This window comes from Enhydra lutris, unplaced genomic scaffold, assembly GCF_002288905.1.
Source record: "Enhydra lutris kenyoni isolate GAN:26980312 unplaced genomic scaffold, ASM228890v2 scaffoldscaffold12, whole genome shotgun sequence".
Classification (NCBI taxonomy): Eukaryota; Metazoa; Chordata; class Mammalia; order Carnivora; family Mustelidae; genus Enhydra; species Enhydra lutris.
In genome coordinates, this window is record NW_019154096.1 from 80,407,725 (window position 1) to 80,428,124 (window position 20,400).

The window sequence follows — 20,400 nt, forward strand, 5'->3', positions numbered from 1 at the left end:
AGCGGCGGCGGCGGCGGTGGCGGCTCCGGGGCCGATCGGAGCGGCGCCGCGCGGGCCGGACGCGCTGATAACCGCGGGGGCCCCCGTGCGGCGCGCGCGCTGATTGGCTGCGGGGCCCGCGGCCCGGCCATTGGCCAGCGCCCCGCCCGTCTGCGCGCCCCCGCCGGCCGCGCACTCCATGAAGGGCCCATTAGCGAGGCAGGTGCCTCCCCGGCTGTAAATTTGCCCCCTGATTTATCTCCCCCGGGACGAAATAAATCCCGTTGGATGGGAGTTTAGTTAGGCAAAGGTTTTAATGGGAAATCAGGAAAAAATACGAGAACATATTTTATCGCCCGAAAGAATGCAGATTTGAGGATCCGCTCAGCACGCTCTGTGCGCCCCATTCGGTGAAGAGCCCCAGGTGCGCGGCTCGGGGAGCCAGCAGGCGCCGTCGTGGGGGCATGGCCCGAGCCCCCAAACCCGCCCCGGCGGCTTCCCGGCCGCCCCGGGCTCAGGTGTCAGGAGTGCCGCGAACATTTGGGGGTAACTTTCTGTGGGACGCAGGCGCACGGGGGACGCTGGACCGCGTAGTCCACGGTAGTCCACATGCCGAAGGGCCAGCGCGAATCTGCCCGGCCTTCACCAGCACTCTGGCGGCGCGCTGCTGGGACCCGTCCCGGGGCCACGCGCGAGGCCGGCGACTCGCGGGCGCTGCCAGGCGGACAGTTCCCGGTCCCCTCCCAGCCCACGGCACTGCCCTCTGCCGGGTCGGGGCGCGGGGACAGTGCGGGCCTGCGGGCGCAGCCTTTCCCTGTCGCGAATTCGCAGCTTGGCTCCCGGGAGGCAGCCTGAGCCTCAAGCTTCGACCGAACCCCCCCGACCGAGCCCACAGGCCGCGGTCTCGTGAAGCGCCGCCCGAGACCACAGAGCAAGGACCAACCGGGCTCAGAGCCCAGACGCAGGGCGGGCGGCGGCCACGTGCAGGGCCTGGACGGATGCGCTCTCCAAGTGCACTGGGCAGAGCGGGGCCTTCACAGGGGTCGCGGGGTGGGGGGGCGAGGTGGTCAGCTGTTCCCTTCCGGTAGGAAAAGCCCCCCAGCCCGTCGCATGGCTGTGGGCTTCAAATTAGATCGTAGTGGACCCTGGGCGCCGGCAGAGAACAGGCTCGGAGTAAAATGCTGGGCGTTGTGCCTTCATCCTTTCGCGTGGGGTGTCACGTTAAACCCTGTCGGCTCTTACTGCTACTCACTGCCCGCTCTGAGACATGACCCGAAGGCCAGGGAACAGAGGGCATTGCTTGGCCAGGGGTGGGCAGAGTGCGCCAGGCCCGCCTCTCTGGGGCCTCCTGCGGTTTGTCAGCAACGACTTTGGGGTATCACCGAGCCCGCGGGGCTGTGGATGGTGTGAACGAAGGCCAGCCACCCGGCTCGGTGCAGGGACCCAGGGTCCGCTCCCACGGTGTCCTTTGGGGCTCTGTTTTCGTTTTGGGCAGTTAGTGGTGGGGTCTTGGCTCTGAGGGTCCCTGCGCCAGATCCAATCGGACAGCCACTGGCCTGTGGGGCTGGGGGGCCTTCGGTGCTCACCCCTGGATTGGGGCGCCGAGCTGCCGGGTGAGGCTGCGGGCGCATGGGGCCCTCAGCTTCGCGTGCGGTGCGGTTGCTCTCTCCCCACATCCTTCCCCGGCCGCACCTGCCCAATCCCGGTGTGGTCGCCCCGCAGGCGCTCTGTCCCGGCGGATGCTGAGCCCCAGGACACTGGCAGCGCCCTTCTGGGACTCCCGGGATTCCGGCGCAGCTTCTGGCGGCAGGTCCCCCCCGCCGCGAGACCCGCTCCGTCTCGCTTAGAACACGCCCCACTTCCTCGGAGCAAGCAACAGCCTGTGTGCGCCCCGACCGCCTGGGCTCGGGGACACTCTCCCCGCAGGACTGGGGCCGCTCTGGGCTCCCCAAACCCCCTACCCCTGGCAGACGCTTGGTGGCCCAGGCTGGGGCTCCAGTGGGGGCGGAACTGAGTGGGCGGAGCCGAGTGGGGGCGGGGGCGGGGTCGCGTCCCTCCTCAGGTACCCCTCTTTGCTCTACTAACCCTTGGATGAGCGGGGGCGACCAGAGGCGGCCGCGGGGCGGTACAGGAAGGGCACGCCGGGGCAGGACGACAGGGGCGCACTCTCCTTCCAAAGGGTGTTGGCGGCTCTGGCTCGGAGCGCGGAGCGCGGATCCTGGCGCTGCGCTCTAGGCGGGAGCCTCCCAGCCATTTTTTGTTTTTGTTTTTGTTTTTGTTTTTACCGCGGAGGAAAAAGAGCCCCCGAGTAGCTGTCCTGCGCCTCAGCGACCCTGGGTCTGTCCACGTCACTGCGCCCTCCCTGGGCTCCGGCGGGAACGCTTGGGGTCGCGAGTGCGGCCGCGTCTCCTCTGGCTTCAGCGAGCGCGGCCCCCGAGGGGAGCCAGTGGCCGAGGCTGTAGGACCGGGGCGGAGAGAGAGTGCGCGCTGGGGCGGTGAGGTGCGCGGTGCGGGTCCCGGTGAGCTCCCCAGCCATCCAACCTTGCCAGGAGCTCTGGGGTTCGGGGTTCGCAAGCCGGCGACCCTGACGGTTTCCACTCTCCTGGACCCTCGCCTCGGGCCCAGTCCCTGCAGTGCCCCTGTCCCGGTGTGAAGGCTCCCTGCCTGACACCTCTGACCTGCGCCCCTTCCACCCGCTTGCTGGGGCTCCTACCCGCACCCCCTTCAGTTCCTCCTTCCCTCCGGGGAGGTCCGAGGCGGCCTGCAGGGAAGAAACGCCCCTGGGCTCCCAGCGTTGGTCCGCCCCAGAGTGGAGAGGTTAGAGAATGCCACCTCCTGGTCTCGAAAATGTCCTGCAAAGGAAGGTGGGGCTTTCCCTGCAAACTTACACGTGGTGGGAAGGCGTAGAGCAGGCTGTTCCGTACAGACCTTTATGCGTGTATTTTTTCAGCACCTACCGTGTGCCAGGCGTGCCCTGGGAGGGCCCTGGTAGGCAGTGCAGGCGCGTGCGGGGCGGGCGGGGGGGAACAAACCTTAGAGGAGAAGCTTCAGCAAGAGCCTGCCAGAGGGGACCGCTGTTTGGGAGGTGGGGTCAGCACAGGTGGTCCCAGGTGTCCTCGCAGCACGGCTCCTTGGGGGAAGGTGGGAGGGGACAGGTGGGACACCAGACGGGAGCTTGGATTCGGGCTCCACCGGCAAAGAAGCAGTGAGTCCTCTAAGACACTGTCAGTGAAGGGGACATCACAGGTCCCTGAGCTGCCACCTGCCCCAACCATGACCGCTCTGGGCCGGGCTCTCTGAGGGCCGCCACCCCCAACCCCACACGCCCCCCCACACCTCCCCCCACACCCCCCCTCTGCCCACCCGGCAGAGGGCCCTTGCTTTGTTCCCACAGCTCTCAACCACCTGTGTGATGAGACCCCGCAGTGGGGTCTGATTCAGGGATTGCTAACCCAGGGGTCCGTGAGCCAAAAGAAGGAAAGGGATCACTGAGGTGACCCAGATATAACCTTGCAGCTGCAGAGCTCACAGGGTAAGGGAAGACGTGGGGTCCCCAGGACCCTGGAGCCCAGGCCCAGGAGGCCACAGTGTTGTGGCTGCTCAAGAAGGAGGAGCTAGAGCAAATCGCACCCCTCCCCCCCCACAAAACGCCCCCACTCCCCGCCCCCAGCACCACATGCAAAGAATCTCTGCTGGCAGACCTCACCTACCCTGCCCCTGCCCTAGATGGACAAGTGACCAGGGCTGCCTAAAAGGCCCTGAGTTGGGCGGGGCAGGCGTGAGGAGGAGCTAGCTGCTCCCCCCCCCCCAAGCCCCCCGGCGCGGGGGGCGCCCGCGGGCCCGCGCCCCCCCCCCCCCCCCCCCCCCCCCCCCCGCTGCCTGCCCCTCCCCCCCACCCCGCCCACCCCACCCACGCTGCTGAGCAGGGTTCCGTGGATCCAGTCCCAGAAACACCCAAGGCCCCTCTGCCCAGCAGCATCTGCTGAGTGACCAGCTCTGGGCGCGGCGGCCTGTCCACGTCCAGGTCAGCAAGGACTCCACGTGCTCAGGTGTTCCGGATGAAGGGACGGACATACCTCTGGGTCCCAGGCTTCGGAGCTCTGTGTCGGGTCCTGGAGGAGTCTGTGCTTCCCCAGGGGTAGACACCAGCGTGGGTCCCCTGAACCACGGGGCGTCTTGGGCACGGAGAGGTGGGCAGGAAGAGGCTGGCAAGGCCTGGGAAGGCTGGGACCCTCGGAGCTGGGAGGGGCCCTTGGAAGCGGGTCCCAATCATGTGCTAAGGAAGGGGCGAGGGACTGGGAGCAGGCTTGGGGTGCTGGGGAACCCCAGCTGCCCTCACCTTTTTGGCCAGGAATCTGGGCAGCAGTAAGGGGGGGATGGGACCTAGATGGCCAGGGGACACCTCCCCCGGTGCTCCCATGGACCCTGCCTTGCCCCTCCCTGCACCCCCAGCTCCTCCCCCTCACTCCAGGGCCTTTCTTTGTTTAAAAGCTACTTACCAGAAAAATGTCACATCCACAGAATTACCTGCGTGTTCTGGTGGCGAGGCCCGAGTTCCTGGTGTCTTGCACTGCGGGCCTCACTCCCCTCCTCAGCAAGTGTGTACAGCCCCACACACAAGGGCTCGATGGGAGGGGTCTTCACATCTGCACACCTGCTCTCCGCGCAGGGTGGGTACGGGCTGCGTGCCAGCGGTGACCTGTGATTGGCCATACAACACAGGGTCACCCTCCGCTTTGGGGACATGAGTCCACAGACATCTCGTGGCTGCAGGTGCCCACATACAGGTGTGTCCTTCCTCCGCTGACACGCAGCCCGTTATGGCCACCGTCACCAGCCTCTCGTGAGAGCGTCTTACGAGGGGGGCACCCCCACCCTCCTTGGGCAGAGCGTCATGGCTCGCTCTTGGCTTCCTGACCTCTGCAGTCACGATGGCCCCTCCAGGTGGTGTCTTCCTCCTCCACTTCCAGGGTCCCTCCCTCGGGACCCACACACTCCACAGAGACGCCCCGCAGGCTCCAGCCCAGCGGACACTGCAGCTGACAGCCGGAATGAGCCCTGCAGAGGGAGTCTGGAGCCCAAGACAGGGGATTCCCCGTGGGCTGGTCCACCCCAAGGTCGCAGCAAACCTGAGCCCTCGGCCCGCCCTGCCGCTTTGTTTGGCGGCCGTGCTTCCGAGAGGCGCCCGACTCTCCCAGAGCCCCGTGCCCCGCCGCACACCCGTGTGCCACATTCCAGAATGGGTCGGGCTGCAGCCCCTCTCCACGCCCAGCACCCAGCGAGAGGGACCTGCCACTCCCCGGGACCTGAGCCATGCTGGAAACCACCCCTCCCCTGTGCCGTGAGGACACAGGGTCCAGGCCAGGGGAGCTCTGCAAAGCTGCCCAGGTCCCAGTCACAGGAGGGCCCCCCGGGAGGGGCCGCCCCCCATCAGGACTGCAGAGGCCAGTCCTCAGGGCGGCCGTCATACCGCGTCTCAGAAGCCCTCTTCCGGGGTCCCAAGAATCTTGTCTCCTTGAGGAAAGGACAAAGGGAAGTGGCCGTAAATCACAGCTCAGAGCTCATTCCCCAGGGCCGCGTGGGCCCCAGATGTGCAATCGTGGGTAATGAGCTCTCTCCCGGGGGCTGCTCTCCGGGGGGTGGAGGGGTCTGACTGCGAGCCAAACGTGCTAATTGAGCACCGAGTAAAAGATTTGTGTTAGGGCCTCTGCTCCACGGCTGTCGCTGTGCTCCCCGGACGGGACGGGACTGGCCAGGTGGAGGCTTCCAGAAGGGCTTTTGGCTACCGTCCAGGCCCGGTCCCAGCCCCCACTCCAGCATCATGGCAGAGGAGGGCCTGGCTGTGCCACGGCAGCACCTCCCCAGGGGACAGGTGGTGTCCACCCCTCAGGTGCCCCTTCCTCACCCTGTGTGTCCAGCAGGCCTTGGCCACGTGGAAGGGGCTGCCCTCATCGTGGGGCTGTCTCTGCCCCTCCCTGTGAGCAGGGCCCATGCTCCCTGACTTGAACCACCTTGTCCGCTCCGTCGTAGGCCCTCAGGACCTGCCTGTCGCTTGAGTGGATGCAGCCACTGGTTGCCTGTAATGGGAGGTCCCGAGGCCCCTGGTGGGTCACAGAGTGACTGAGGCTCTCGGCTGGGGGAGGGGCCTGCTTCCCAGGAGACAGGACGGTTTGGAGGAAGCTGGGGGCCCCCAGAGTTCCGGAGGAGGGTTTCAGGATTCTGCCTGGGGAAGGAACGTCTCTGATGAGAGCCAATTTGCTTTCTAGGGGTTACTGAGCACCAAGGGTGGGGAGGGCAGGACCCCAGCCAGGAGAGGGTCTCAGGCAAGAGCGCTGGGGCCTGTCCCATTCTCCCAGTGATGGAATGTGCAGGGGCCTTGGTCTAGGAGACCCTAGTGTTTGCCCTAGCCTGGTGGGTGTGCTGTCCCATAAGGACCAATAAGAGGGGAACATCCAGGCTGCGGAGAACAGCTCCTCTGACTCCGGGGTACGCACCTGCTGTGTGAGGCTCTATGCACCCCCTCCCCCAGGCTCCTTGTAATGTGTGGGGGTCTTTGGACCCCTGGCCAGTGCTGCCTGCTGCCTGGTGGTCCACCTGCCTGGGCAATGGGCTCAGCATGGCTGGGGAGGGGAGTGAGCTTGGCCCAGTGCTCTGGTTTGGCCACGGGAGGCCCAGGGTCTCAGAGGCTGTGTGCAGTGCCCAGGCCCACCAGCCCCTCCCTGCCATGGGGTCAGGGGTGCGGGCACTCCCCCGGGTGCTGGTGGCCTGTGGCATCAGTGTGCGGCTTGGTCTGCAGAGGCCCAGTGAGCTCTCCCCACCTGATGACGAAGGGCCCAGGAACGGTCATATCTGGTGAAATTTTTCGAGGGAACGTGACCCACAACACCAGCCAGAGTACTCCTGCTGCTGAGCCGGGTGACTTGCTTTGCTCCTCCTGGGAGGACTGTACTTGTCCTCCTGATGATGCAGCCATGGATTGCTGTGGCCAAGGAAAGGTGAGAGGGGATGATTGTTGACCCAAGCAGAATCCTTCAGACACCCTGTGTGTCCACCAGTTTTCGGGCTCTTTCCCTCTGGAGGAAAATGGCGCGGCTCAGACCCAGCCCAGGGCAAGACGACCCAAGGAGTAGGGCAGGCGACCCTGGGAAACCAGCCTCGGGGCTTTGGCGGTGGGGATGTTTCTTACGTTACGCAGTGTCACTGAGCAGGGGCTGGCTGCTGCGCGATTAGAGCATCCCAGAGCCCAAAGGAACAGGATGGTCTATGTTTTGAAGTCTTCAGTTGTGACCGACATTTGGGTAACCTTGAAGGGTTCCTCGTGAATTCCTCCCTGTTGCTCTCCCTGGACACCGGAGACATCTGATGGCAGTCCCTGCCCCCCGTTGCACAGTGCAACGGGAAGGAACACGTGGGCAGCTGACTGAGGAGCCATGGACAGGTAGGGCCAGGGGATTCTGGAGGCTCCGTGAGGAGGTGACCTAGAGCTGAGCCTACAGGAAGGTTGGGGTTCTGGGAGGTCTCTCCTGCTCCCAAGCAAAGATTTCGCAAACCCAGGGATTCCAAGAGCAGGCACCCTGACCCAGGCCTCCGAGGTCTCTGGGAGCCCACCCCGCAGCCAGCACCTGGTACCCTGAGGTATCCATTCCCACAGAGGACTCCAAGAACTCCCGGACAGAGCAGCAGGTATGGGTCTAGAAACATCGCCAGCTGCCCAGGGGTCAGAGGCCAGGGCGGGGGGCATGTCCTGGAAGACGTCACCGGAGGAAGTTCAGACCCACCGCGGAGGCCGACTGCGTCAGTGTTGCTCAAAGACAGGTCCCCGACTCACTGCGCGTGTGGCACACCGAGGCCGCCCATGACCGCTGGGCCTGGCACACCCAGGACGGTCCTTGAGAATGCCCAAGGCCCCCGAGTGACACAAGCAGAGCCCAGATGGAAAGGCCACGCCACGTGGGGCTGGGCTGGGCAGTGGCTTCTGCCTCGGGCAGGCGTGGTGGGGGCAGGGCAGGGTGGCCAGATCCCATCCTGCAGGGGGGCCTGTGGACAGCAGCATCCAGAGGACCCGGACGGCCTGGGGGTGTCCATGTGAGTAGGGCACATGGAGAAGAGGCACGGGGTGCTCAGAACGGCCCTCGCTCCTAGATGCTGCACCGGGGATTCTGGGCTCTGGGATTCTCCTCTGCAGCCTGCCCCTCCCCCAGCCAGAAGGGAGCCCACAGCAAGCCTGGGGCTGGGCATGCAGGGACGCAGGCAGGGGGCTCACGGCTCCAGCGGTGGCCGAGGCTGGCTGACCGCAGGGGCCGGGTGAGGACCCTGTCCATCGGGGGTGTCCTCGCCGGCCCTGCGTCCACACAGCATTCTTGCTGTCTTCGGTGAAGTGACTGCTGTTCCCAGAAGGTCGGCCCCGCTCCCCCGTGAAACCCTGAGGACCTGCAGCAAGTTCCGACCACCCCACGCGAGGGGCCTCCCTGACGGTGTCACCCTGTGGGTGCGGTGGCCACGGCCGGCGTCCGGGACCCGCCACCCCCTCCTTGGTGCTTTGTTTCCTTTCTCTGCTTCGGTTCCGTGGCCCTTACCGCTTGTCATCACTTCCACTCTTCATCCTTCCCTTGGGTGCATCGAGGATGGGGCTGGAGCTACCTCCCCGGAAACTCCCGGGACGAGCGGGAGAAGGGGGCACGCATGTCCCTGACAAACATGATTCATGCGTGACACGCAGACCCCTGAGTTGGAAAAGTGACCCAGATCTGTAGGTTTGACCCAAGTCGAAGTTGCAATTTCCAGTGGCGGGCACTGCCCGCCAGTGCTTGGAGACGCACCTGGTGCCAAAACCCTTGGAGCTGGAAATGACAGAAACGCACGAGGACACGGAAGGAAACCCACGGGTGGCCACGCACTTGCAGTCACGCTCCCCATGCGGGCAGGGAGGGAGGAACATGTGACCTGGTAAACACACGGGGTTCTCCGTCCTGAAAACAGGGCCCTGCTGTGGTCACGGGAGGGGAGCACTGGGGGGTTCACCGATGCAATGCTTACGGCCACGGGGCCCCCACACCTGCTGTGGGGCATCGTCCAAACTGCGAGGGCCCATGGAGGTGTGTGTGGGGACTCCCCGCCCTGAGGGCGTCTCTAGCGTCCTGGCGTCCTGCGCACTTTGTTTCGTAAAACACACGGAGGTCGCCTCATCGTTAAATCTGTGAACCGTTACCCAGAGAAGGAGCCTGGCCGGGCCCTCGGGTGCCGGACGCTCTGGAGAGGGACGGTGGCGAGATCAAGTCCCACAGTGTCTCTGCTGTATTCTCTGCTGTGTTTTGGCTTGTTTTCCGACGAGCACGCTTTCGTCACATTTATAAAAACACCACCAATGCCCATGCGTCTGGGGCCATGTGCGGGGCGAGTGCCGGGACCAGCCAGGCTGGCACTTGGAGCCCAGCTTCTCGGCCGTGAAGCACGTTCGGCGCGACCGCCGCCGCTGTCACTGCAGGTCCCGCACGGCCAGGGCAGAGTGGGGCAGGGACACAAAGGTGATAGAATCCCAAAGACGACTCTGGGTCTGTCCTGAAGTCACCGACATGGCAGGAGGGGACCATGTTAGCGGGTCAGCCCTGGCAGCCGTAGCAGACCAGGCCCTGCCCTGGGAGCGGGCGGTGGGGAGACATCACCCAGGTGGTTCTGACCCGAGCTGGGCGCCCAGGACACACCTCCCCCCACCCCCGGTCCTCTAAGTAGGTTATCGACCTGTTCTCTGTGTCTGGGCTCCTACCATGGCACCAAGAAACCCACTGGGCCCCACGGCCGCGGCGTCTCTGCAGCCCCGCCGGCCGCCGTCCGCCGGCCGCCGGCCGCTTCCGCCTGCCGCCTTCCGCTTCCGCCTGCCGCCGTCCGCCTTCCGCTTCCGCCTGCCGCCTGCCGCCTGCCGCCTTCCGCCGTCCGCCTGCCGCCTTCCGCCGTCCGCCTTCCGCTTCCGCCGTCCGCCGTCCGCCTTCCGCTTCCGCCTTCCGCCGTCCGCCTCCCGCTTCCGCCTGCCGCCTTCCGCCGTCCGCCTTCCGCTTCCGCCGTCCGCCTCCCGCTTCCGCCTTCCGCCTTCCGCTTCCGCTTCCGCCTTCCGCTTCCGCCTGCCGCCGTCCGCCTGCCGCTTCCGCCTGCCGCCTCCCGCTTCCGCCTGCCGCCTTCCGCCGTCCGCCTTCCGCTTCCGCCGTCCGCCTTCCGCCTCCCGCTTCCGCCTTCCGCCTTCCGCTTCCGCCTTCCGCCTCCCTCCGCTTCCGCCTTCCTCCGCTTCCGCCTGCCGCCTTCCTCCACTTCCGCCTGCCGCTTCCGCCTGCCGCCTCCCGCTGCAGTTTTCGTCAGTTTCTGCGTCCGTGGAGTCGGGGGGCTGCAGGCCCTCTCGGGCCACCCCCAGCCCCGGTGAGAGCCTCAAGGGCTGGCCAGGATTTCCAGGCTGATGGGGGGGGGGGGGGGGGGGGAGGTGCCGCGTGACAGCCACCGGGAGGGGAAAGTGCAGGAGGCGGCGGGAGGGGGCCTGGGCTCTGTCCGCGGGTAGATGTCGGGGGCACTTCTGTGGGGTGTTGGGGGGATACGGGCTGGCTCAGCTGTGCTGAGTCGGCTGAACTGAAAGCCGGCGACGTGCAAGCATCGGCAGCCGGTGCCGCGGGCTTCTGGGCGAACAGGGTGTCTGGTTGTAAGCCGGGCCGAGAGCAGTAACAGAATCTGGCGCCTGCCCGACTTGGGGCCAGCCCCGCTCAGGCCCCACGTGCCGGGGCCCTAACTGCTGATGTCACGGGGCTGGGCCCGTGGAGCAGCCCCGCGGATGGGATTCATGTCCCACGCATGACCTCGCGTGACCGGGCAGAGGCAGCGAGCGCACCGCCATCGGGCCTGGCCTGCGGGGGTCGTTGCTCCCGGGGGCATCTCCTGAGAAGCCGGCGGCTGGGCCGGTAGAGGCTCTGGCATAGCGCACCAGCTGGCCAGTGCCTCCTCCCCCCAGCTCCTGGTCATCCTGATGTGTACCTTGAAGGTGGCATTATGTGGAAATGAGCTGCTCCCGGGGCTACGGCAGGACCAGCCCAGCCAGCCAGAGAGCACAGGGACACGGGGGTCAGTCGGGGGCCACACCAGAGCGGGAGCAGCCCCGGCGGGACCGGGCCCCTCCCTGAGTAGCCGGCAGGAAGTCCCGGGCCAGAAGCGGGCAGAGGACTCCTCCTGACCGGCCCTCAGCTCCTCGTGTCACCTGGCTTCCCGCTGACCCGGCGCCTGCAGTCCAGAGCTGGGTCCAGAGCCAGCAGGTCACGCGTGAGTCTGTGGCTTCCCAAGAATGAGGACACGCAGGCGAGTGGGCTCCGCGCCTGACCGATCGGGGTGTTTGGAAAGAGAGTTTCTGCCCCTGGAGAGCCCCGAGGCTTCGTGGTCACTGGGCCAACGGCGGTTCAGGGTGTCAGCACGTCTCTGCTTCCCACTCGATGCCAGGATTTGGGCTCTGAGGACAGTGCCAGCGCTCAGCTCTCCGGGAAATGTGGCCTATGCCATCGTGAGCGGGGGTCTCACAGAAGGGGTGGGCTGGGGGGGCTCCGGGCCCCAGCACTTTGCAGGACCCTGACGCGTTCCTCCCACTGCGTGGCTGGACAGCCTGGGCACGCACCTGGTCCTCTGTCTGCACTCGTCCCCACACCTGTCATGTTCTACTTGCTCGAGGGGTCCGGGGTCTGGGATCAGCTGTGGCAGGATCCACCAACCAAAGGTGTTGCCTGCGTGGGCGGCGTCCACTGGGAGGCCAATCGAGCATCCCGACTGGGTCCTGCTTCCAGAACGACGGCCCTTAACCCACAGCTCCAGAAACGGAACAAAATGACCGAGAAGGCTCCGCACACCTGAGCTCAGCCAGCAGCAGGTGTCACCCCAACAAATGATGATCCCCACAGAGCAGAGCCGGGGGTCTCACTGCTGAGCGCTGCTCCGAGGGCCGGTGACGTGCAGATGATGACCGTCCCGCCAGGAGCAGCCCCTGCTCATCCGCGTGTGCGTCTGCGTGCGGCCACACAGGTCATCGGGGGCTCCATGTGTCTCTACCTGGGACCTCGCAGGGAATGCCCCAGCCCAGGCCCCACACCCCTTGGCCAGCAAGTTCCAGTTGTGGTTCTGACCATGCAGCTCGTGTCCACGCTGGGGCTGGGGCACAGGGCCCTGGGGTGGAACCGTGCGGCCTGACCCCTCATGACCGCTGCTGGTGGCAGGTGGCCCAGAGCGGCTGATGGGGGCAGCCTGGCCTTTTCTGGTCTAGCTAACTCTTCCCAAGGGAAGTGCCAGGACACAAAGCAGTCAAATCCCCAGCGAGCAGTGGTCATGTTCAGGGCTCCGGATGATGAAATTACTCCACATTATGCCCCTTAGGGATTTTAAAAGGAGAATGAAGACAGGGTTTCCAGCCTGGCTGTGAGAGTGGCGCTCAAAGAGCGTCCTGGGAATTCAGGGCACTCAGGGTCGCACTCAGGGTCCCGCTCAGGGCTTTCCCGGAGACTCTCCCGTCTTTGTTTCTGTTGCTGACCCCTGTCCCGATGAGACCTTCACTGCTGCTCGTCTTGTCCTCCGGCTTCTGCAGGAGCCGACGGCGGGCTCCGTTGCATAAATGCATTCCAGACCAAACGAACTGGTAGAACTCGTCTGCCTCTGGGGGAAATTAAGCTGATTATAAGGTCTATTAAAATTTTATTAGTGTGAGATCTCTTTCCAACTGGCTTGCAGAAACAGTGTTCATCTATTAACCGCTCATACACCTGTAGAAGTAAGAAAAATTTGGAAAAGTAAAAAAGAAAATACAAACCCAATCTGGTCTTCCTTGTGCTGTGAATGTGGTGGCTCTGCGGATTTGCTTTCGTGCTAAATCTGCATCTCAGAAAACGGTGTCCCTGTGATTGGGCTAACTGCCGCGAGTGCCGGGTCACAAGGAAGGAGGCGAGCCGGACCGTCCCACCGAAGCCCTCGTGCCGTCTTGAGCAGGGTGACCGCCGAGACAGACTAAGCCCCGAGCAGTTTTTGGTTTAGAACTCGTGTCTGGCACGAGGCAGATGGTAGGACCACTACATCCCGGCTTAGGCGTCTCTAGGGTTACTTTTTTCTTTAACAGCCTAATTACATGACTTTCTAAATGTCCTCCATGAAGGAGTCTGACCTGGTCAGTCCTGCACCCGGCGAGGCAGGACGTTCCCGGGGACTCAGAGGCTGGGCAGCCCGGCCTCAGCAAACACTGCCACTGTTCCTGGGACTCCAGGCTGGACGCACCTAGGAAGATGAGGCCTGGGGTCCCAGTGGCTCACAAGCAGTACGGGAATGGGTGGCAAGGGTCGCCGTGGGGCTGGCCTCCACCGTCAGGCCTGGCCATGGAAGGCTCAGGGTTCTTTGGTGCTCAGCCCTGGTCAGTCCAGTCCGTGAGAAGCGTTTGGAAAGGGCCGGCCAGGAGTGAGCCCTGAAAAGTGGCTCTGTGAGAAGGCAGGCAGGAGGGGGACCCATCCTCCACTCGGGGGGCCGTAGGTCAGCTGGTCAGTGTCCAGCTCCTGCTACGGTGCAGCAAGCTCTGGCCAGCTGGACAGACACTTCTTGTCAGGGTGTCCCCAAGGATGGGTATCACCACAGCCGAGCCAGGAGCTAGGAGAAGGGCTGGCCGGAGAGGCTGTTGGGAGACGTGGGCTTCAGCTGCAGGAGGCACGTGGTTCCAGAGCTTCTCGCTGAGTCCCTCAGGGTCACAGTCACCTTGATCCTCTGTCCCACGGCACAGGCAGACTGCGGTGCTGGGGGCTGCGGGACCCCCCACCTCCGGGGCCGAGGGCCGTGTGGCGCACGCAGGGGAGAGGTGGGGGGTTCCGAGCAGCATTACAGGGGTGACCCACACCCTGGGCCTGAACGCAGGACGCATCACCTGTGCCCAGACACGGTGGTCCCCTTGGACAGAGCTGAACCCCATGTCTGGGCCTGTGAGGCCCACATCTCTTGTGTCCTTGTGCGAGGACTCATTTCAGAGACATGGGTTTCAGCGAGGACTCCTGGGACTGCCCCAGGGGCCATTTGGGGGCAGTAAGGGATGCGGGGAAAGGGGCAGCCGCCTCCACGATTATCCCAATACCATGTCCTGCCACTTGTCACAAAGAATTAAAATCTATAACAAGAAGATCTCAGAGCCCCACGTCATTTGGCCCATCAGCTTCGTCCCGGCCCTTAGCCAAGCAGGGGGCCTTCATCTCGTCCTCTCCCTCCAGCCTCAATGAATTGTGATAAAAATGTCAAACAATTAGATTACGCTGGCCAACAGCGCGGCGTGATTGAGCAGCGAGGCAGGGCACGTCCCCTGAATCACCCTGACAAAGGCAGCCACGGCACAGGGCGACAAATCCCCCTGGAACCCCCGCCCCGCCCTTTGCAGCAGGCACAGGTCCCAGCAGACCCAGACTGGGGCCTGGGGGACGGGTGGTGGGGTGGGGGGTCGATGCTGAGGGAGATGGGAGCGGGCAGCCCCTGGGGGCTGACCCCAAGGGAGGGGCAGCACATTCACCCAGTGCGTAGACCCTCACGGGCCACTTCTCCCTGAGGGGTGTCCCCAGCGTGTGGGGTCCGGGCCCCGATCACCCCACCCTGGGCTGCGAGCCGAGACGGTCTGCGGCGGCCCCGTTGAGCGCCCGGGCGGCCAGCCCGGCCCTAGAGCGGCTCTGCCGGCTCCTTCCTCTGTGTAAGGGTGAAGACGTGTTGAAAATTGATTTCTGCTGGAAATGGGATAATTAAACTGGTTGTTTCTATCTCCATCATCGTCATAATAAAACGAGGGGACAGCAGGGTTGCGCATGGCATGAAGTAATATTGTCCGTCTTAATGCAAGGGAGCATTAATTGAATACAGATGGCCTTCCTGGAGCAGCTCGGTTATATTTCAGAGAAACGGGATAATGACGCCAGTTAATCATTTTTACAAGATAGAAAATTACTGGCTCCTCTGGGAAGATCATTAAGGAAAACAATTGTTCACAGCAATTGAAAATAGAGTTTTAATTATTTAATATAGAAATTAAACTATTGGAGACTGATGCTGGAAGACGAACTTAATAGAAATTTATACACAAGCATCTGTGAGCGTTTTAGCTTTATTAACCCGCCTCATTTCTTAACCTGGATCCATTGGGGAGCCTTCTTCAGCCGCGACTGGGCTTACTGCTTACGGAGGGCCTGGCACACAGGTGCCCGCGGACCCCACACTCGCTGTCCCAGGAGCACCTGCTGGGAGCCGCTGGGGGCGGGGGGTACCCAGGAGCCCAGAGCACCTGCTCCAGGAGGCGCGTACGCCGGCCAGGATGGGCGGAAGCGGGGGTCTCCCGCTCAGCAGAGGCAGTGGGGTGTGTGAGGGCCGCGTCACAGAGGGGGACCTCAGGTGTGGCCGGGTGACGCTGCTCCACAGGGACTGAGGCACGGATGTGAAGTGTTAAGCTGGGGCAACCCACCTTACGGGCCACGTGACTGTGACCCCCTGGGTGTCCTGGCCAGAGCGAGGTACTGATCCTGGCTGGCCCGGCTCAGAGCCACGTGACCCGAGCCCCCAGCCCACTCATCCTCAGGCTCACCTCCCCAGGGCGGAGGGGGACACCCCCATACTGCCCGCCCGATCTGCAGGGGCCCGCCCTCCAGGCCCAGAGGACCCTCGGTGCTGGCACACTGGACTCCCACGTGGGCAAGTGTCCCCTGGAGGTCAGAGGTGCTTTCAAGACTTCTGACTCAAACATCTGTAAATGGGAACTCCTGCTGAGTGACCACATGGGTGGCGGGCTGAGCATAGGAACGCGGGCAGAGAAATCCAGAAATCCATCCAAACACTGACCTCAGGTGTGGGCTGGGAGTACATTTTTCCCTTTGTTTTTATTCTCCAAATTTCCTACAAGGAGACATAGAGTTTAAATAAAAAGTCCTTTTTTAAAAAATATGGAAATCACGGGGCGCCTGGGCGACTCAGCGGGTTGAGCGTGGGACTCGGATTCAGCTGAGGTCATGATCTCGGGGTCCTGAGATCCAGCCCCGCCTCTGCGCTCAGCGGCAAGTCTGCTGGGGGTTCTCATGCCCTCTGTCCCTCCCCCACCTCTCTACGATACACGAGTCTTGAAAAAATACGGAAATCACTTTTTTCTCTTTTTTTTAAGATTTTATTTATTTGACAGAGAGATCACAAGTAGGCAGAGAGGCAGGCAGAGAGAGAGGGGGAAGCAGGCTCCCTGCTGAGCAGAGAGCCCGATGCGGGGCTCGATCCCAGGACCCTGGGACCATGACCCGAGCAGAAGGCAGAGGCCCCAACCCACTGAGCCACCCAGGCGCCCCAGAAATCACTATTTTCAAGACTTAAATTAGTAAAGTGGTTGCCACTTTTTAAAAAAGGTGGTGACACGCACACAGAGAACATCCGGGGTTACGAGCAAGGGGCCCCGCCATGCTGAGCTGGGCCTGCACAGCAGTCGGGCCCCTCCAGTCCCCTGCAGGCCCCAGCCCTGGGCAGCTGAGGCCGGGGCTCACGAGCGAGGGGCTCAGGTCAGGAAGCCTGGCTCCAGCCAAGGGCTCCCACGGCCACCGCACACATACGGGTCACCGGTGCGGGGAGGGCGGTCTCCTGGAGCCCCCGGGCCCTTGCGACATTGCAGATCTGATCACCCTTCCTCTTAGGGCTGCCACCGTTCTAATTACGTACTGTCTCTTATTACCAATAAATTCCAAGCGATCTTTTTTCTCCTTATAGTTTTTAGGGTTCCATAAATCCCCCCTATGCAATTTTCTGTGCTTGAATATATTACGGAATGCCACGTCTGTTACAGAAGCTAATTGATAATGTGATTCGTCATGTGGCTGGGGCATAATTCAGAAAGTTATTTCAAAGCCTCCGATACGCGGACCAGCACTCGCGCTTCATATTTCTCACACGAGCAGACACGGTGTGAGGTAAAAAATGTGGGTTGTACAGATGAAATATTCCCAGAGGCTTTTATTCTCGCTGTTTGGGTGGGAGCCAGCACCGCTCTAGAAGGGAGCTCATCTGTCCACGGCGGCTCCGACTTGAATTTATTCCCTGATCATTAGTTAGCTCTTTTTTTCTAAACTGGAAGAAGTATGTGTACATGTTTGACAAAAGGGAAAAAATTAACCAAGAAGGAGGGAGTCGCCATGCTTAGACGCTGTCAGTGACGAGCTGCTTTTAAACTCCTCCTGTGGAGCTGGTTACGGACGTCCGAGAAGCAGCAGGGAGAGCGCTGTGGACGCGCCCTTCACCGGCCACCCGGGGCAGTGTGGGAGCCCCCGGCACAGTGCCACGCACCGACAGCAGACCGTGCTCCGTCCGCCATGGCACAGGCCACGTGCAAGGGTTTCCCACACGCGGATCTCTGGCCTGTGGCTGTGGGGGCTCCCTCCTGCCCCCCATGCTGTGCCCGCGACGCCAGCCCGCTCTCCCTGTCTGCGGCTTTGACATCCGCGGACCCGGCAGAGATGACGATGACATCATCCGGGGGTGACCTTGCCGTCGTGGCCCTTGCTCACGGCCTCGTGCCCCTGGAGCCATCTGGGGGCCATTGTCCACGGCTTCTCCTCGTGGAGTCCTGCTGACTCGTGGACCGGAGCTGGCTCAGCCGTCCCTGGCAAAGGACCCTCTTGATTCTAGCGCTTGCTCTGGGGGAGTAAGGCCGCTGCGGATGCGCCCGTACGTGCTTCTCTGGGACGCGTGCCTGGGGGCGCAGGCCCGCTCATAGGCTCGTCACAGGCAGAGTTCCTGAGAACCCGTCTGACGGTCCTCCTGTGGCCGGCGTGCTTTCACAGTCCCAGCAAGGACGGATGCGGGCCTGGGTGCTCCCCACCTTCCCCAGCACACCGTGTAGGTGCTGGTGTCTACTTCAGCGGCTTTAGGGGTGCGCTGGGATACCTTGTTGCAGTCCGATTTCTCACCGTGTGGCCTGGCCTGGCTCTGACCCAGGAGGACCCAGGGCCGGTCCGTCTGACTCAGGGCAGGGAGGCTGCAGTGTGGGCTTCCCCCCCTCCCCCGAGTCCAGGACACATCAGGATGAAACCCTACCATCCACACCCCCTCACGTGTGCCTCACGGACGTGTGCTGTCTCCCGTCCACTTAGCTCCTGGTTCTCACAGCCCAGAGGGGACCAGTGGGCACCTGACCTGAGGCCTGACACCCTCTGGCCTGTGGGTCACTGTCTCTGGCTCCCTGGGGGCCCCAGAGCTGGTGCTTAGAGGCCAGAAGTCTCCAGGTGAGGCAGGCAGAAGACATGACCTCTGGGCGGACACCTTGCCATGTCGGGGCCTGGGAAGAGCCATTCTAGCAGCCCCCAGGGCCAGCGTCCCCAGGCCTTGCCACAGGCTTCCTGGGGCCCAGGGCGTTCTGTGGCCTGCCCTGGCCGATGTCTGAGGGGCTGCTTGCCAGGACCCAGTGCCTGAAGACACTTCGACCCTCTTGCCACCAGCCCATGGGCTCTCTAACGGCACTGGCTCCACCGGAGAGAGACCTGGAGCTGGCTCTCCCTGTCCCTTGGCCACCAGCCCGGGAAACTCTTGGGACACAGGCTCCTAGTACCTCCTAGTACCTTGCCCTGATCTCCATGTGGGCCAGCAAGGCTTGGGGCCCAGTGGGAGAACGCCTCCTGGGGACCGGGCATGTCTTCTTCCTACAATCACCCTCAAGTCTGGCTGAGCGTCCAGCTCTGAGGACAGTGGCTTCTCCCCAGGCTCCCTTGGTCCACTGTGGTGCCCACAGGCGGCTGCGGCACACTCTGCCCTGGGGGCCTCGGAGACCCACTTCTGGCCTCTAGCGCACACACTGTGGCTCTCCATGGAGCTTCTGGTCCTCTCCTGGGGGGCGTCCACGGGCCCTGGGGCTGGATTTCACACACTCATTCGGCAAATGAGGTGGCTGAGGGCCACCTGGCACAGCACTGGACAGCTAGTGACCCCTTCCGGGGACTCAAGCCTTGCCGCGCACCCAGGGTCACAGAGCACAGCACAGACGCGTGATGCAGACGCTCGACGTCACCGTTTACTAAAGCGCCTACACCAAACACGGTGGCGTTCTTTGTCCGGGGACCACCATGGGCCTCGAGACACAGGCGGCTCCCCCACCACTGGGACCCGAGGGAACGCACAGGGCAGGGGAGGGTTCTGGGGGTCCTGGCTGCTGTGTGGTCAGCCCCCAGGCAGAGCCCCACAGAGACGCTCCTCGCCCCGCAAGGGGCCCCGTGCAGGCCGGGCAGGAGGAAGCTGAGGAGGAGGCGCCAGAGCAAATCAGACTCGGGAGGGCCCTGGTGTGACTGAACAGAACTGGGGTCCGGGTGCAGGGCCACCGCGGGAAGGGCACCTGTAGGTGGGCAGGGCTGGTGGTGGGTCCTGGGAGGGGCAGTCCACGTCCTTCCCTGGGGGGGAGTCACCCGATGGCCAGGTGCGGCAGCCCGTACAGGACCAAGTTGAGGACGACGGACAGCCGCTCAGAGTCGCTAAGCTGCGGCGGGAGGGACAGCTGCTTGTCCCTAGAGGCCCATGGAGGCTTGCCTGAGGGAGAGTGGGGCAGCGCGGCTCACTGGGGCAGGGCTCGCCGTGGACAAGGGTGCTCCTGCCCCTGCCTCCAGACGCAGCCCCACCTGTGGACCTGCCACACGTCTACACCCACAGACACAGAGGCCCACAGGCGGTGGCACCCGGCCAGGGAGGGACCTCGCCAGGCCCTGGCCCGCCTGCCCCTCCACACCACTCCCAGCCCTGCGGGCCATGGGCCGGAAGATCCTGCCCCGCTCTGGGCCTCTCTGGCCACCAGCTGACGACCACCCTGATGGGGGCGGGGGGCCTGCACGACAGCCAAGGTTTTGTCCCTTCCTTTCAGTGCACATCCACGTGGGATGACATAGGCCATGCAGGAGCCGTGGCTTCCCCTTCTTCTGTCCCCAAAGTGACTCCCTAGCAGCTCCTCACCCCACGGACTCCTCTTGCCATCCCCCCCTCTTCAGGAACCGGCCAGTGCCAGGCCTTCCCTCCCTTCCTCCCACCCTCCCACAGGCGTTCAATAGCCTCTACTGTTTGGTGGACGCGTTCTGGGCACTGTGGACCATGTCACTTCTAAGTTTTCAGCTCCTTTTGCATGGTGCGTTTTGAAGGTTTCATGCTCCCGCCCCAGAGAGCACGCCTGGCCTTCCAGAACGTGGGCACCTTGAGCCTTTCCAACACCTGGTGTGTTTGGCCCTGAGGACCTGTGCTGCCGGCACTCACTAGGGAGGCTGTGCTCTTGGGCAGCACGTGCTGAGCCCCAGAAGTGGCCTGGAAATGGCGGGCACCCCAGCCCTGCAGCGCCGCGGGGACGCTGGCTGGGAGGTGGCCCTGCACAGCCTGAGGAGCAGCGGGGACGGGGGATGGGGGATAGCTTCCATT

The 20,400-nt window shown here is 63.6% G+C and overlaps 1 protein-coding gene across 1 annotated transcript in view; it reads right to left on the reverse strand.

Annotated features, from left to right (window-relative positions):
- Positions 1-19,405: 19,405 nt before the first annotated feature.
- Positions 19,406-20,400, reverse strand: part of LOC111145045 (cilia and flagella associated protein 46) — a 91,240-nt gene continuing 90,245 nt past the window's right edge. The window contains exon 60 of the mRNA XM_022499658.1: positions 19,406-19,530. Coding sequence (XP_022355366.1) covers positions 19,406-19,530 — 125 coding nt within the window. The remainder of the gene's footprint in view (positions 19,531-20,400) is intronic.